Source organism: Mustela erminea, chromosome 17, assembly GCF_009829155.1.
Source record: "Mustela erminea isolate mMusErm1 chromosome 17, mMusErm1.Pri, whole genome shotgun sequence".
In the NCBI taxonomy this organism is placed as follows: Eukaryota; Metazoa; Chordata; class Mammalia; order Carnivora; family Mustelidae; genus Mustela; species Mustela erminea.
This window is the reverse complement of record NC_045630.1, coordinates 24,351,281-24,367,901: the sequence shown is the minus strand read 5'-3', so window position 1 is coordinate 24,367,901 and position 16,621 is coordinate 24,351,281. Positions and strand designations below refer to the sequence as shown.

Here is a 16,621-nt window from a genome sequence, read left to right as displayed (position 1 = left end):
ATTGAAAATGTTCATTTTTACCAATCTGCTTTGTCAGCAAAGCTGTTAATGAGTAATATGAATAGATCATTTGCTAACTTTCTGCCCTTACCTACCTTTTATTCAGTTTTGTACTATAAGAAATTAAGTAGCATCAGGAGAGAGAGCATAAGGTCAAGAAACGTGCCATATTTAGAACCAAGATGAAAGATTACTGATAATTGAGTATTCCAGGCCTGGGCCCTCCTTTGTCTCATAAAATCACTGCCCATGAGAGGGATATCTTTCTAAAACCGTATCTTGCGTACTTTGTTTTTGTGCCAGGCATCCTCAGTAGCCCTGGACTGCTGGGGAACCCCCACACTCCGACCATGGAATTCTCCCACACTCTCTATATGGCTCTGTAAATCCTCTTTTCTGTCCCTGCCTTCTATTCGTCTTTTGCCACCTCTTAAAATCCTATCACTATACCCAACTCACAGTCCATCATCAGCCAAAACCAGCTGTTTTTTCCAGCTGTTCTTTGTAGGCATCCCTTAACTTGCTGGTTGCAAGAGAACCTGTGTTTTCCTTGAGAACACCATCTTCTGTGAGGTCCTGTCAAGCGATGGCTGTTTTCCGCCTGCAGCGCTCATTCCACGCTGCTTGTAGTAGGTGTTCTTCCTCTTCCACGACTGCTTCCTGCCCTCCCTAAGAAGTCCAAATGCTGCATCTCCTCTTAGAGTTATCTTCCGGGCCCCAGCCATTCCTTCTCAGTTTTTGTTGACTTGAGCTCCTGGCTCATTATCATTAGTTTCAACACTACTTTGGCCTTACTTTGTGATGATTCCAAAATCTGCAGAGACACTTCTTCCAACACAGTGGGTCTGAGGTCGGTGACCTCTCTCCTCCAAGAATCTTTTCCTCTGCCCCACTTCATTGCTACAACTTCTTCATATTTTCAATTGCATGAGTTTTACACTCTGATCATCACCTTCTGCCTTTGTAGCTCATCCCGTATTCCAACAATCCTTCAGTCCTTTTGAGACCCATGGTCTGTCAATGCTGTAACCTTTAGTGCCTCCTTAGACCTCTGATATCTCCTCTTCCCTCTTCACCCAGCCCGAATTCCATGTCAACCATTCTGATTGCTCCCTTCCATAGTATTTCCTTGCCCTTCTCATGCATTATCATGCTCACTTGGCAGTACAGTAGCTCAGTTGCATCCTGCCCCTTGTCTGTCCTGCCCTGCTTCCATGCAGCATAATGTGTCTGCAGAAGATCCATCATGTTGACGGTCTTTAAACTAATGGCTGCAAACCTCATGTGAGCTGCTCATGCTCCTTGGCAATCACAAAACATTTTCCTAGCTTAATTATTGTCCAGCTCTCCTGAACTAGTGCTTCTCAATCTATGGGTGGTAAAGTGTTTTCTCCACCTGACTGTGAACAAAATCCAATAAAATGAATAGTTAAGTAAACCGAAAATTTAAAAAGATATAAATACACCAAGTCAAAATTTTTAATTAGACTTAACCAAAATGAAATTATGACTCAACAAATATCCACAGAATAACCATAATGTAGGAAAAGAAGAAATAAAATTATGAAAAATGTACATGTTCATGGAAAGTGTGCTGTACAATGAAACAAACCCATTGATCATGTAAGGCATACTTTTTCTCAATTTCTATGCTATTAAGTTATTTATTGCATACAGTAACACTTTACTATTTACAGTTTACGCAAGACCTTGGACCACACTTTGAGTAGCACAATCCGAAATGATTTCTAGAATGATTTTTTCTCAGGGCCCATGGGTGGCTCGGTCAGTTAAGCCTCTGCCTTCTGCTCAAGTCATAATTTCGGGATTAGGCTCTCTGTTCTGCAGGGAGACTGTTTCTCTCTCTCCTTCTGTGTGTGCACTCTCTCTGTCTCTCACTCTTTTTCAAATAAAGAAATAAGATCTTTTAAAAAATTATAAAATGACTTCTTTTTCACATCTCCTCTATTCTAATGCTTTCTCCATCACCCTCTTATAGCTGGTTACTTAGCCGCATAGTTCACTGAGAAAATTCAAGCACCCAGACGAGGACTTCTGCATATATCACTACCACTTACCGTGCCTACACATCAGCCAGCAAGCATTTTGCTAGATAGACCCTGATTTGTCTCTTCTAACTATAGCTGACCTGTCTACAGTCCAGCAGTCAACCCCTCCACATGTGCGCATTCCATTACTTCTCGCCTAGTCAAGGGTGGATTACTAGCCATTCTTCCCTGCTTCTTTTATGTCTTCAGTTTTTTTGCTCTCTACTTGATCACTCCCCATCAGCATGCTATATTTTTCCCATCTTAGATGAAGAAATAAGCCTGGATTAATCTTATTCCTATCTCCAATTTCCACCTCTTTCTCTGCTTCCCTCAAGAGTAAAGATTCTTGAAAATTTTGAAACCCATTGTCTCTAATTCCTCTCCTCCCATTCTCTCTTATACATGTTCCATGTATAAGAGACCACTCTGTCAGAATTGTTCTTGTTAAGCTCACTGGCGACCTCCATCTCACTAAATTCAGGGGTCAGTTCTCCATGCTCATCCTACTTAATCTGCCAGTGTCATTTAATACAGTTGATTGCTCCTTCCTTCTAGAACCACTTTCTTCTCTTGCCTTCTATGACCTCATCCACTCTTAGTGTTCCTCCTGCCTCTCTGGAGTCATCCTTCCTTCTGAGTCATCTTTGCAGATTTCTCTTCTCTTTAAATCCTAACAGGGGAGTGATGCAGAGTTTAGTCCTTGGGCCTCACTTCTTTATACTCTCATGCAGTCTTGGGACTTTTAATACCCTCTAGTGCTGTGATTCCTAGTTTTACATCTCAGGCCTATGCCTCTCTCTTCCCTAGACCTATATATCCCTCTCCCATCACACCCTTACTTGGAGAAATAGTAGTCATCTCCAACATGTCTCACACTGGACCCCTAATTTCCCCTCCCAAACCTGCCAGAGGCCATTCCCATCTCTTTTCATGATAACTCCATTCTTGCAAGTTTTGAAGGCTAGAAACTTCCCCAACTCACTATCTGAACCATTCTGGCATTGTTAGGATTCTTTTTTTTTTTAACCTTATTTTATTTTTTCAGTGTTCCAAGATTCACTGTTTATGTACCACACCCAAGTGTTCCATGCAATACGTGCCCTCCTTAATACCCACCACCAAGCTCTCCCCCCCACCCCCCACCCCCATCCCCTCTAAAACCCTCAGTTTGTTTCTCAGAGTCCACAGTATCTCATGGATCATCTCCCCTTCTGATTTCCCCCAATTCCCTTCTCCTCTCCTTTTCCCAGTGTACTCCATGTTATTCCATATGCTTCACAAGTAAGTGAAATCATACGATAATTGGCTCTCTCTGCTCATCAGCATGTTCCTGCCTCAAGGCCTTCACCTTGCCTTTTCCCTCAAATATTTGTATGAATCACTTTCTCACCTCCTTCAACTCTGCTTACACCTGCTCACCTGTTCAATAAGGCCCACCCTGACCAACCTGTTTAAAGTTGCAACCCCTCATCATATCTCCACCTAAAACTTTGGTTTAATTACTTGCCTCTGATTTTTTGCCCCTATAGCATTTACCACTTTCTGAAATGCCTTATAATTAACTTATTAGGTTTATTGTCCTATTGTCCTATTGTCCTGTCCCTACGAGAACGTAAGCTTTAGGGCAGGAATTTTGTCTGTTTTGTTCATTGTTGTATTCCTCAGTGCTTAGAACAGTTCCTGACACCTAAGTAAATTCTCAATAAATATTTGTCCAATAGAGTTTTTAAAAGGCAAATTATAAGTGTTGATTCTAAATATCCATATCCTTAATAAATTTTAGAGATGAACCTTTTTCTCTCTTTCCCTTTTATGTTATAAATCTTCCCAGAACATGAGGCTTAATTCCATATTTTTTCTAAAACTAGATAATGAAAAAGGAGAAAAATAATCTATAAGGTGCTTTTCCATTGTTGAATATTTGATTCATTTTTATTTATTGAGCACCTATTTTGTGTGCAGTATTATGGTTACAGAGATGTAGTCTATTTGGGGACACATTGAGGTAAATTCAAAGCTATAATCATTTGGAACTCGACAAAGGTGATAGCTGTACAACATTGTCAATGTACTAAATGTTTCTGAATTATTCATTTTAAAATGGTTAATTTTAGGTTAAGTGAATTTATTTCACTTCAATACTTTTTTTTTTTCCAAAATTATAAGCATAAGGGAAAGATTAACTGACATATTGCCTGGGTGGGTTGTGATGTGAAATGAAGAATGCCAAGAAAGATCTTACAGAGAAATTTATGATTGAGCCATGTCTTCAGGGACAAATAGAAGCTCAGCTGGAGAAAAGTAGGGAAGGATATTCCAAGTATGTATAAGGATACAAAGTCAAGAAACATATCTCTTTGGCAAACTGCAAAAGATTCAGAATTTTTGGAATAAAGTTTGCAAGAGGAAAGAAAATAGCCAATAGCTGGCAAGAACCAAATAATAAAGTACCTTGAAGCCCATGCTAAAGAATTTGAATGTTATTCTGGAAATGATTTAGACCAGGGCAATAATATCATCAGATTTGCTTCTTAGGAACGTAACTCTGTTGATCATGTGGAAAATTGAGTGAAAGGGATTAGAAGGAAGTACATGAGTTAAGACTTTTGCAGCAGACCTGGTAAGGGATGATGAAGGGATGATGAGGGTACAAAGCAGATAAAGAGACAGTTTAATACCCTGAGACACGTATGTTCTGCCATTAAGTTGGAAAAACTGGATTATGTCTCTCCAATAAGAAAATGTAAAGCCATTGCAATACCTGCTCTTTGAATGATAAACTTAATATAGTGTTAATTTCATTACAGGAAAAGATTAGAAACCTACTTTTTTTTGTGGAAGGATCAGAGTACACTGTCACTTTTCTACCTTTCACCCACATTATCATGAAGAGTGTGACACTTACCTTTGGAATTTTGCATTGAAAATATAGAGTTCATTGAAACACGGAATTTAAGGAATTTCCTGCTGAAACCACCTAAAAATGCTGTTTTAAACCTTAATCAACTAATCACCAGGGTGTTTATTGCTGTGTTCAAAAGATAATTAAGAGGTTCTGTAAGGATTTAAACTGAAGCCTTAGCCAGGCACTGCTGGAATGTGGGAGGATTATATTAGTCTAGTATCACTCATGTATTCGGTGTGTGGGATCTTTTAGTGCTCCCTCTTAACTCCTCATGTTTCCTGTCAGAAATGGGAACAAGTCTGCTTGGGGGATATACATGGGAAGAGTGTTAAATACACCACTTACCAATTTGAGAATATAACAGAAGGGTAGGTCTGGGCAGAATGCTGAAAGAGAAGTCTGCCAGGAGTATCACCTTGAGAAATGACTCATTGGTTCAGTAAATTGCTTCATGCAAATTGTGCCAAATAGACATTGCTTATGTGTTATGAAATATACTTCCCTGCCCGGATGCCAGCAAAGGCCCCAGCTGGCTTGGCACCAACCCAGTTCAAAGAGGGTGTAGGAGGCCATTTGAATTCCATTTTGCTTGCAAGAGATAAAACCAAGTAAACGAGAGATTAAGGAGTGGAGGGAAGTGGCAGAGAGGACAATCATGAACCCCTTCAGGGTACAGCCAGCATAAAAATACAAAAAGAAAGCTGAATTTGTGTTTCTTTCTTTTGGCAATAATAAGCCATTAGGAAGGATTAATATGGCTCCGTTTTTCTCCATTCAGACTCTACTTTCTGTATTTGGAATTTTGAAAGCTGGATGGTAGTGTATAAGCAAGGTAGTAATAATGCAATTTCAGAATATCTTAGAATATTTTTATTGCTTTTGGAAAGAAATATATTGATGAAAATAGCATTTAGGCTTTGTGCAAACAGCCAGAAATCAACTATTATTTATCCCGGGGTAAATTACTCATGGCATATTTCCTTCAGATCCACTTTCAGATTATTCAGGAGATACATAGTTAGGAGTTACAAAGAATAAAACACAGTTCCTACCCCTATAGCAAACTTAGTTGTGAAAATAAGATAAATATTTTTAAATTTGATAAATAACAAATAAACTTAGTAGAATAAAATTCTATTAATAAATTCATTTATTCTAAAGGACTGTGTCATTAAGATGTTATTGGCAATGGGACATTACCAAGGGGAGCTTAAGAAAGGAAGAGATTTGATCAAAGTTATGTGTTATGAATATTAATCTGTAGAATGTCTTGAAAAAGGGAGAGATAGGAAGGAGTCAGACCAATGAAGAGATAACCATTCCTCTGATCGAAAAACTGGAACAGTTTCCCAGTGCTTCCTGAATTATGTATGACCTGGTATTAAAACCCTCTCAGTACAATCATAATGTATTTTGGTGTTCTATGTTCTACCACACTTACAGAGGCTCTAGTTAAATTGGCCTACTCCTGTACCAAAAGAAAACAAAAGTCGTAGGTTTACAACTTCTTGGTTTCTGTTGGGTTTTTTCCTTTGCCTAACATGGCCCCCATCTCTAACTATTAAATTTTCATTCATGCCTTTGTGGATTGGAGCTATTTTAAGGTTTGGGGATTGACTGGTAAGGTACAAGCTATTGACTTATATGGGATTAGTTATACAAATGAATAATTATAATTCAGTGTAATACATGTAGTGACAGATAAAGATCAATTATTGGAGGAACCTCAAGGAGGTGTACCTTAACCTTCCCTTAGGAAATTAGTGGAAAGGGAAGATTTCTGGAAGAGGTAATGCATGCCCTAAGCGTTAAGATGAATAGAAGTTTGCTTGGCAGGTATAGATAACAAAAGAGAGTGAGGAAAGATATTTCAGGCTGAGAGAACCAACTAAGCAAAGCACTGAACTACAAAATAGGGAATATATTAGGGAAATGTTTGATGTAAAATCTGAATGAAGCTGGACACTCAGACAGTGGCCAGATTGTGGAAAACCTGGTATACTGTATTAGGGAGTTTGCACTTACTCTGTAAGATAGTTTTAAACACTTTCAGAAGAACGTTTTCTTTGTGGAAAAGCTTATGCAGAAGCCCTATATAGCAGATAAACTCAGAATTCTGCTCTGATTGAAGCAGAGAGATAGCTCCCTGCTGTCACATACTTCATACATACAAACATACCATCATGCCTTGGAAAACCACAGCTGGAGGTGAAGGAGAGCAAAGACATGATCAGATTTGCATTTTCAGATTTGCATTTTGGAAATACTCTGATGACAATGTAAAGGATAGATTTAAGGGGCAGAACATCATCAATAAAAAGATGGTATTAGTAGTTTGGGTAAGAGATAGTAAGAGGTTTGGGCACCAGCCATGATGGACTAACTGGTACAAGAATAGCCCTCCCATTGTTAAAAAAAAAAAAAACAACCAAACAAACAATAACAAAAAAACACAACCAAATCCATAAAACTAGAGATTATATATATTTATATAATATGTTTTCAAGCATTGGACAATACACAGCCAAAGACAGTGGTCATCTCCATTGCATTCGCTTACTGCTATGTACCATTTTCCAACTGTGCTCCCCTGCCTGAAGTCCAAGCATAGTGCTGAGGAGACAGAGAGCAGAATTCTATAGGTGAAAGTGCTAGAATCTGCTGGAAAAGATACTGGCAAGTCTTTGGCCAAGGGCCAGACTACACATGCTCCGGCCAAGACTACTTAGGTATTTCAGAGAATGACTGAAGTCTTGAGAAGAAAGTGGAGATTCGAGTGGTTGTCCTGAATAATGACAGAGACCTGACTCCAGTGAGAGACCTCTTTAAAGCCTTACCACCCTAGTCATGCAGCTTGAGAGACCAAGAAAGATCATGCCTCAGACATGTAGAAATTGGGGGAGTTAGTAAAGCTAAGTGATTTTATTTATGTCTCCACATTTATCCCTCCACACCACTTAGTACTGGTGGTCAAGGATTAATAAATGAATAATTGGTGCTAGAGGGACTGAGAGTAGGTCCATGGTTCCCAGCTTTCCTTGCACGTTAGAGTGACCTGGGAAGTTTTAAAAATTTCGGTACGCAGGCTTCACTCCAGCCCCTGAACTCAACATGTTTAGGAGTGGTCTAGGCATCAGTGTTTTTACAGCTCCGTTAGGTGATTATAATTTGCAGCCAAGGTTGAGAACCTCTGTCATGGATGATACTTGGAGAAGCTTAGCCAGGATAGGAAGGAAAGAACACCTCAGGGCAGTGATTCTCAGCCCTAGTAAGCACATGAATCAATTGCAGTCATGTTAAAACATGGGTTTCTGGGCTGTACCCCCCTCCCCACGCCCTCCCGCAGGATTTCTGATTCAATAGGTTGTGGGTCGGCCCTGAGGATGTGTATTTCTAACAATTTCCCTGGTGATGCTGATGCTGAGGCCTAGATTAGCCACTTGCTTTGAGAGCCACTATTTAAGGAGATAAGAAAGCTGAGGAAGTACTTTTTTTGTTTTTTTTTTTTAAAGATTTTATTTATTTATTTGACAGACAGAGATCACAAGTAGGCAGAGAGGCAAGCAGAGAGAAAGGGGGAAGCAAGCTCCCCGCTGAGCAGAGAGCCTGATGTGGGACTCGATCCCAGGACCCTGGGATCATGACCTGAGCTGAAGGCAGAGGCTTAACCCACTGAGCCACCCAGGCGCCCCCCACCCCTTTTAAAATTAAAAAGCCTGTCTAAGGATAGACACCAACATTTTTATTTTATTTATTTTATTTATTTGTTTGTTTGTTTGACACCAACATTTTTAAAGCATTCTTTAGGAACTGCTTTCTTTACTTTTTTTAAGTAGGCTCCACACCCAGCATGGGGCTTGAACTCACTATCTCAAGCCTCATGTTCTACCTACCGACTGCGCCAGGCACGCGCCCCAGGACTGCTTTCTTTTGCTGTTAGTATGATCTTGGTTTCCTGTACTTGACTATCTGTGTAATGTGTATGTACTCAGATTGAAATAAAATAAAAATGATTCCTATATAATTCTAAACAAAACGAAGGGGGATTTTGCAGACAATGTAGAGATGTATATTATACATATAATGTTTTCTAAGTAGCCTGATTTATTTGCGCCGTATAGCTCTTCATTGCCATGGATGGTTTCGAACTAACAAAGAGGACCAGGAGTCAGAGATTCAGTTGGACTTTGTTATTAACAAATCTTAAAAGCCTGAGAAGCCATTTACTCCCTACTACGTTCTTTCCTCATCTAAAATGGAATGAATTAAGAGGTCCCTGGGGGGCTCAGTCAGCTAAGCATCTGACTCTTGGTTTTTGACTCAGGTTATGATCTTGTGGTCTTGGGATCTAGTCCTGTGTTGGGCTCAGCATTGAGTCTGCTTCAGATTACCCCCCCCCCCACCCACCAACATTCTCTCTCTCTTCTCAAATAAATAAATAAATCTTTAAAATGGAATTAATTAGAGCACTTGACCCAACCTCCCTGCTCCCCTGAGGAAAAAGAGCATTCAGAAGTATAGTATAAAGGCAAAGAGATTAAAAAAACAAAAGCAAAAGAAGAAGAAGAAAAGAAAAATTCCTCTTGTGTTTTAAAACCAGGAAGGTAGTAATATTTAAGGACTTATTCAGTATAAACAAGCAAATGTGAACTAGTAAACTGAATTAGGGCAATCAGAAAGAACAAAATTGCTTTTTTAAAGTTGACTTTCTAAAATGGATTCTTCTGGCTGTGTTCTAAGATTTGTGAACTCCAGCTTAGTTCATTTGAAGATCCTTGGAATATGATCCCTCTAATTTTCAAAGAGTAGATCAGTAGGCTTTAAAAAAATATTTTAGGTAAGAATCAATCAGTAGTGTTGTAAAAGTAAAATATTCTTAAGAAATGCAGGTTTAAAGTAAAAGTCAACACTGTTCTCTCTCATATCCTGAGTCAGAGGTTAAATGCCCTAACCTGTAAGAGTGATACTTCGAATAAAACTGATCATATTTTAAGTTTCAAGAATGAGAGGCAAAGAATCTACATTAAAACATTGACAAAATAGTTGTGTGAGTGAATTTTAGGCCCAAATACGGAGTTTGGTATATTTTATTTTTCTCTTCCTTAAATAATGTTAGAGACAAAGCATAGGGATAGTTTAAGCTGTTTCTTTCTTTTTTCTGGATACAGTTACTATACATTTCCACAGAAAAGATCATTATGGGTCATTCCTTCCTAAAATATAAAAAATAACCACTGGGGTTTTTTTTTTTTTTTTTTTTTTTCCCCCTGTGTGGCTTAGGCCTTCTTTAGTTCAGATAATAGGCATTTATAGAGCTATAGCAAAAATGGCCGTGTTTATTTAGGTTCATCTGTTTGTTCAAAGATTCAAACTATTTCTTTCCAACATTTATTCCCATTCTATCCCACTTTGAAGGTGGGTCGAGAATATATTTTTGTCTTTCTTAACTAGGCAGGAGTTATCTAACCTCTTGGTACTACTCTTTTAATTACTCAAGTAGAGATAGTGTAATTTCTCTCCTGAAGATGGATGGATGATTTAGCTTACTGTTCATAAAGTCTTTTTTAAAAATTTTTATTTATTTATTTGTCAGAGAGAGAAAGAGAGCGCACAAGCAGGCAGAGTGGCAGGCAGAGGCAGAGAGAGAAGCAGACTCCCTGCTGAGCAAGGAGCCCAATGCAGGACCCACTCCCAGGACTCTGGGCTCATGATCTGAGCCAAAGGCAGCAGCTTAACCAACTGAGCCACCCCAGCCAGCATCCCTGTTCGTAAAGTCTTATATTTTGGAGTACTTTTGGAAGAGTTCATGTCTTTTTGATGCTATTATTTGGTCTCCCCTTCTTTTTTAGAATTTTACCTTTCTTCATTCTGCCTTGTGGTTTCTAAATGTGCAAGTGGTAGCCATAGTTACCGCTTTTTTTGGTCCTATAAAGAGTGTGCAAACTTTCGGTTTCTATGAAAATATTAGGACTTTGCCCTTCAGATTCTCCATAACACAGAGGGTTTCCCTTCCTATCATACCCATGACCCCAGTTGTAGGGGTAGGGCTACTGAGGCAAGGCAGGAGCCATATTACAGTTAAGCCTATATCTATCCCAATTTTTCTGGATTAGTTGATGTCCATCCTCTATGTGTCCACTGTAATCATTTGGAGAAATAAATTATTCCTCACCTTTAAAAAGGGGATGATAATAAAAACGACTTGCTCATAATGTCACACACATAAATTCCTTAGCCTTGAGCAAAGTAAGAACTCAGTGCCAATCATTATTATTGAAATTTGTTGAAATTTCAATATTGGAGCCAGAAGAAATTGGGAACCATATTTAATTATTGACTCATTTTGCCAAATGATTTAAGATGTTACCAATACTGTTGTTAATTCTGGTAAAATATCTTTGTGAAAAGTCTTTGCCCTCTCCCATGAAACTAAAATGATTTAATCTTTTAGCATAATCTTTTACCCCCCCCCCCCCCAAAAGGAACTTAGGGTCATTGCATTACTTTACAATTATAATCTGGGAGTAAGTTTTAAGATAGTTATTGGTATTAGGGAGCTTTTGCTCCATTCATAGTTCTTAGCTCATATATACAAACAACACTTGATATGTTCCTGAAATTATGCCAGCAAAAAATTTTTTAGGATTTTAAAAACTAATCTCACTTTTAGAAGAAAATACGCCTTTTTATCTAAGTAGCTATACTTAGTGTTTTATTCACTATCTCCAAATGCTTAATTATAAAATTGAAGAGAATTTGGGTGATTTTACTCCTTTTATGTAACAAAACCTTCCTTAAATTGAGTTTTGCAGCTAAGTCTCTCTGGTTGGCTTTGATTTCCATTTACCTTCTTGAGCAGTGGCCAGAATTGGAGCTTGCAAACTAGTTTCTGATATAAAAGAATCTTTTTATTTGTGTGGGTGTTTTGTTTTCAGAGCTCCCAAAGCAGGTACACACCTGGATATGACTTGTATGTACTTCAGGTAAGCTAATTTACATACTCACCTTTCCAGATCTTTCAGGTTTCTTTTTAAAGAAATACTTCCTGACAAAGGGTTGGTAATATCTTACCATTATTACTACTTGAGTCCTACGCTTTGTCTACTATGCTCTAATGATTACACACTCCTGTTTTTATTAACTAAAAATATTATTCAGTCAGAAGGTAGTTATGGCAAGTTTCATCTCCTTTTCTTTTGGTTCTCTAGATACCTGTGGAGGGAGGACAGGAGCAGCAGACAGATTCCACCAAAGGGCGATGCCTGAGGAGAACCGTCAGTGTCCCTTCCGAGGGCCAGTTTCCTGAGTACCCACCAGAGGGCGCCACCAAACTGGGTAAGCTAATAAAAGGAAAAAATTCCTAGCTTTTATCTGGTAATTTATGGTCTTCTTATTAAGGGTTAAGATAACACAAAACATCCTGTTTTTCCTTTTAAGTAAGAATGTTGAACTATAGTATGTTAACGTGCAGTTAGTAGTCATTAGAAAGTTCTGTTCTTTACAACCAGGTGGAGACAAAGTTATTTTACAGAGAGAAAATTTATCTGGGTGCTAGTACCTTTGCTTTCCCTTCCTAGGTCAAGTGTTATTTCTGAGTTTTTCCTTGGCTTTAAATTTTGAAAGAAGATTAAGCGATCTTGTTGAAGCACTGAGGGTCATTGGGGAGCCAGTGTTGTGTTGAAACTTGGTATTAAGTAGTTTGTGTCCTGTTCACACAGCTACTGATGCTGCTTTATGTAATGTTGGATCAGGCTAATTTAGGTGAGCTAATTTTACATGTCCCACGTAAGTTATATTCATGGTTGGAGTGGGTGACAGAAGGGAGAAATGGGGTGGGGGAGAAAAAACCAAAAAAACTTCAGTTGTTATATACCAAAGGGAGAAATGGGGGGAGGGGGTAGAAAAAAACAAAAAAACTTCAGTTGTTATATACCAAAGGAATTAACGTCAATATCAAAACAACATTTTTTTCTGTGCTGCTTGATGATTTGTGTGCTTACCAGTGGATATTTAGATTATTAGGTCAGGTAATTTTAAAGAAGCATAATTAAGATTAAATATGATAAAAGAATATGAAAAGTAGGGAGTGCTTTGGTGCTTTGCATTGTTGTATTCTCATTTGCTTGGTGAACCTAGACATTAAGTCTTGGACATTTGATAGGTAGATAATATGGAATCATTTATTGTCTCTGTGTTGTTTAATATGGATTACTCTGTGAGTTTGGTTGTATTTTTGAAAATCAGAGTTTGGGGGCGCCTGGGTGGCTCACTGGGTTAAAGCCTCTGCCTTCGGCTCAGGTCATGATCCCAGGGTCCTGGGATTGAGCCCTGCATCAGGCTCTCTGCTCGGTGGAGAGCCTGCTTCCCAGTCAATCTCTCTGCCTGCCTCTCTGCCTACTTGTGATCTCTGTCTGTCAAATAAATAAATAAATAAAATCTTTAAAAACAAGGGAAATCCTGCCATTTAAAAAAAAAGAAAATCGGAGTTTGGTTTTTGGGGTTGGGGTTTTTTGTTTGTTTGTTTGTTTTGGGGATTTTTTGTTTGTTTTGTTGGGTTGTTGTTGTTGTTTTGCCTTTTTCTTCATTTCTTTTCATTTTCTAAATGGAACTCAGAACTCTTGGTCAGAACCTGAATTCATTATTTATTATTATTTTCTTATCCTGTAACAATTGTACTTTTCTAGAAATTAGGTGAACAAACACTTTTCTCCAAGGATTCATTCTTGGGAAAATCAAGATTTCCTCTCATCTTATTTCCACTGTACTTCCTTAACATGTGTTCAAACCAGTTTAGGTGTGAGCCTAAATTACATTGCAAACTTGCCTGGGCGTAACCATTTTGTAGCCCATTTGTATTTCATATATAGGCTCTGTGTGGCTTGTACTGGCTAAGAGTCACCTTCTTTCACCTCTTTTGCTGTCATTACTTGTAATGTTAGGTTGATGACTCTCTTTGCCACTTCTCCAGGGACCTTTGACTGTTTGAGCTTTGGCCCACAAAAGTCACTTACTTTTGAGGAAGTATAATCATAGTCTGAAGATTTATAACAGTTTTATAGAAGAGAGAACTATATAGTGATTCTTTAAAAATCTCCACCATTCCAGATGCTGGTCCCAGAGATAAACTAAGATGAGTGGCCAAGTTGTCTAGTGCAGAGCCAACCTTGTACCTCTGTCCTTGACTACAAGTGCGGTAGCCATCCAGACTCATGATGTCCGTGATCATTTTCGGAGTGGATGTCCTAAATTAGCACAGGAAGCTATGGCTCATAAGTATCAGAGGGGAAAAGACTACTTTTAGAGCCATCCTTCCTTACATGCCAGTCTAATGTTGAATTAGATAATTATTCTGTTCTACCTTTGTCTCCTAGGGATTTGTCTGTAGGCAAAATTTTCTGCTTCAAGTATTTAGCTGAGTATATGTAACATTCTATTATATATAACATTCTATCCCAATCCCTAAGAATGAAAAGGGATGTAAGATAAAATTTCCGCCTTTGGAAGATTCTTAGGTAGTTAGGAAGATAGATTATTGATGACTAATTAGAGTATGTGTTGTTATTGTGGCATATTGTGTGGCTTTTTTTTTTTTCTCAAGATTTTATTTATTTATTTGTCAGAGAGAGGGAGAGAGAGCGAGTGAGCACAGGCAGACAGAGTGGCAGGCAAAGGCAGAGGGAGAAGCAGGCTCCCTGCCGAGCAAGGAGCCGGATGTGGGACTCCATCCCAGGTCACTGGGATCATGACCTGAGCCGAAGGCAGCCACTTAACCAACTGAGCCACCCAGGCCTCCCTATTTTTTGTTTTTTAAAAACCCTTTCATTTATGCAGCAAATAGTTATTGGGTGACAACTATGTGCCAGATGCTGTTCTAGGCACTCAAGATATAACAGTGAAAAAAATGGACACAGATCTGTCCCTTTGTGGAGCTTACATTCTGTTGAGGAATAACAGACAATAATAAGCAAGGGTAGTAAGTGGAATTTATGCTATGCTAGGTGGTGATGAGTACAAAGAAATAAACAAAATAGGGAATGGGGATAAGAAGTGTGAAGGAAGTGTAATTTTAGCTAAGGTGACCAAGGAATGCCTCTTGTTAAGTGACATTTGAGTAAAAATCTGGTAAAATAATGAGTAAGTCATGTGGCTACTTGAAGGTGAGGTGTTCCACCAAAAGAAACAGCTAGTATAATGTAGGAATATGCTTGAGGTATTACAGGAACAGAAGAAGAATGTGCAGTGATGCTGGCATGGAATGAACAAGGGGGAGAGTAGTAGATCATGACATCACTGAGCTCTTTGGCAAGCAGATCATGATGGTGTTGGAGGTCATCATAATGGCTTTGGCTTTCTACTCTGTGAGATGGGGAGCCACTGGCTTCTCTAGTATGAGTAAGAATGCAAGAATGAGAATTCAGAGACCGGTTCAGATGCCGCGGCAATAATCTACACAAGAGATGCTAGCACTTGGGCTGCAGTGGTTGTAGTGGAAGGGCTGAGAAGTGGCCAGATTCTGGATTTGAAGGTAGAGCCAACAGAATGTCCTTGTTGGATTGGATGTGGGACGTAAGAAGTAGAAGAGTGAAGAATTTTGGATAGAGCAGCTAGGGGAATGAAATTGTGATTTTTTTCTTAAATGGGATGGACTAGGAAGAGCACATTTGAAAATGGGATTGACCAGGAGCTCAATTTTGGACATACTGAGTTTGACAGTCTTATTAGACACCCAAGTAGAAATCAAGAGAGAAGTACAGACTGGAGATAGGAGTTGTAGACCTTTAGCAAAGAGATGGTATTCAAAGCCATGAGGTTAAATGAAATCACCAGGGAAATGTGTGTAGATAGAAGATGAAGTCCTGGAATGACATATAGAGGTTAAGAAGATGAAGAAGCACTAGCAATGAGAACAAAAATCCAGAATTTTGTTTCCAAATAAGACAGTTGCATCAAGTGTGTAAGGGGCAACCCTTCTGGTCTTGGCGTGGTTCTTGTACTTTGCAAGCTCTGGATTCTCTTTGTTCTTCTTCTGTAGAGGAACCCCAAACACTGATCTGGTTTTGCAGATGTAAAATCATAGAACACACTTTGTTTTCAGGTATGAGACAGTCATCTATGGAGAAATGCCCACTCATGAAAAACATGTCCTTTTTATTCTACTTCAGAGGATTTAAAACAGAAAGGAGCTCTTGGACAGTAAAAGATCTGGGAAGAACTTTTATAGTGGCTGCCAATGTAACTGTACATCAGAGGTTTCAAACTGGTTAGAGAACTTTGGAATGTAAAAAGATGGAAAGGCATATATTTGTGCCTTAGACATTGTTTAACATGGGCAAATTTATACTGATGAGTACCTAATAAATGTCAGAAACAGGGAAAAGAAGTGTGTATGGGGTATGAGGCAGCCGAGTGGGGAGTGGTACTAAAATTTACGTATAAACTGGCATTTGACACAGATTTTGATATACCAAATTCTTCCCCACTGAAAATGAGATGTTTTCTTAAGGCATATGAATATCATCTCTAGAGCACTCATCTCGACTTTGAAAACCTGGTGACAATACCAGATTTTAATTTGTTCATCAAAGATTTTTCAAATTCAAACCATGCAAAGAATGATTAGCATAATTTTAAAAAAAAAAGGCCTATCTGGCTTAGCTGGTTAAGC

General features: G+C 38.7%; 1 protein-coding gene across 5 annotated transcripts in view; it reads left to right on the top strand.

Annotated features, from left to right (window-relative positions):
- RASAL2 (RAS protein activator like 2) overlaps positions 1-16,621 on the top strand; it is a 365,886-nt gene that overhangs the window by 173,699 nt on the left and 175,566 nt on the right. For all 5 annotated transcript variants that reach the window (XM_032317292.1, XM_032317291.1, XM_032317289.1 and 2 more), the window contains exon 3: positions 12,165-12,291. In XM_032317292.1, the coding sequence (XP_032173183.1) occupies positions 12,165-12,291 (127 nt within the window). The remainder of the gene's footprint in view (positions 1-12,164; positions 12,292-16,621) is intronic.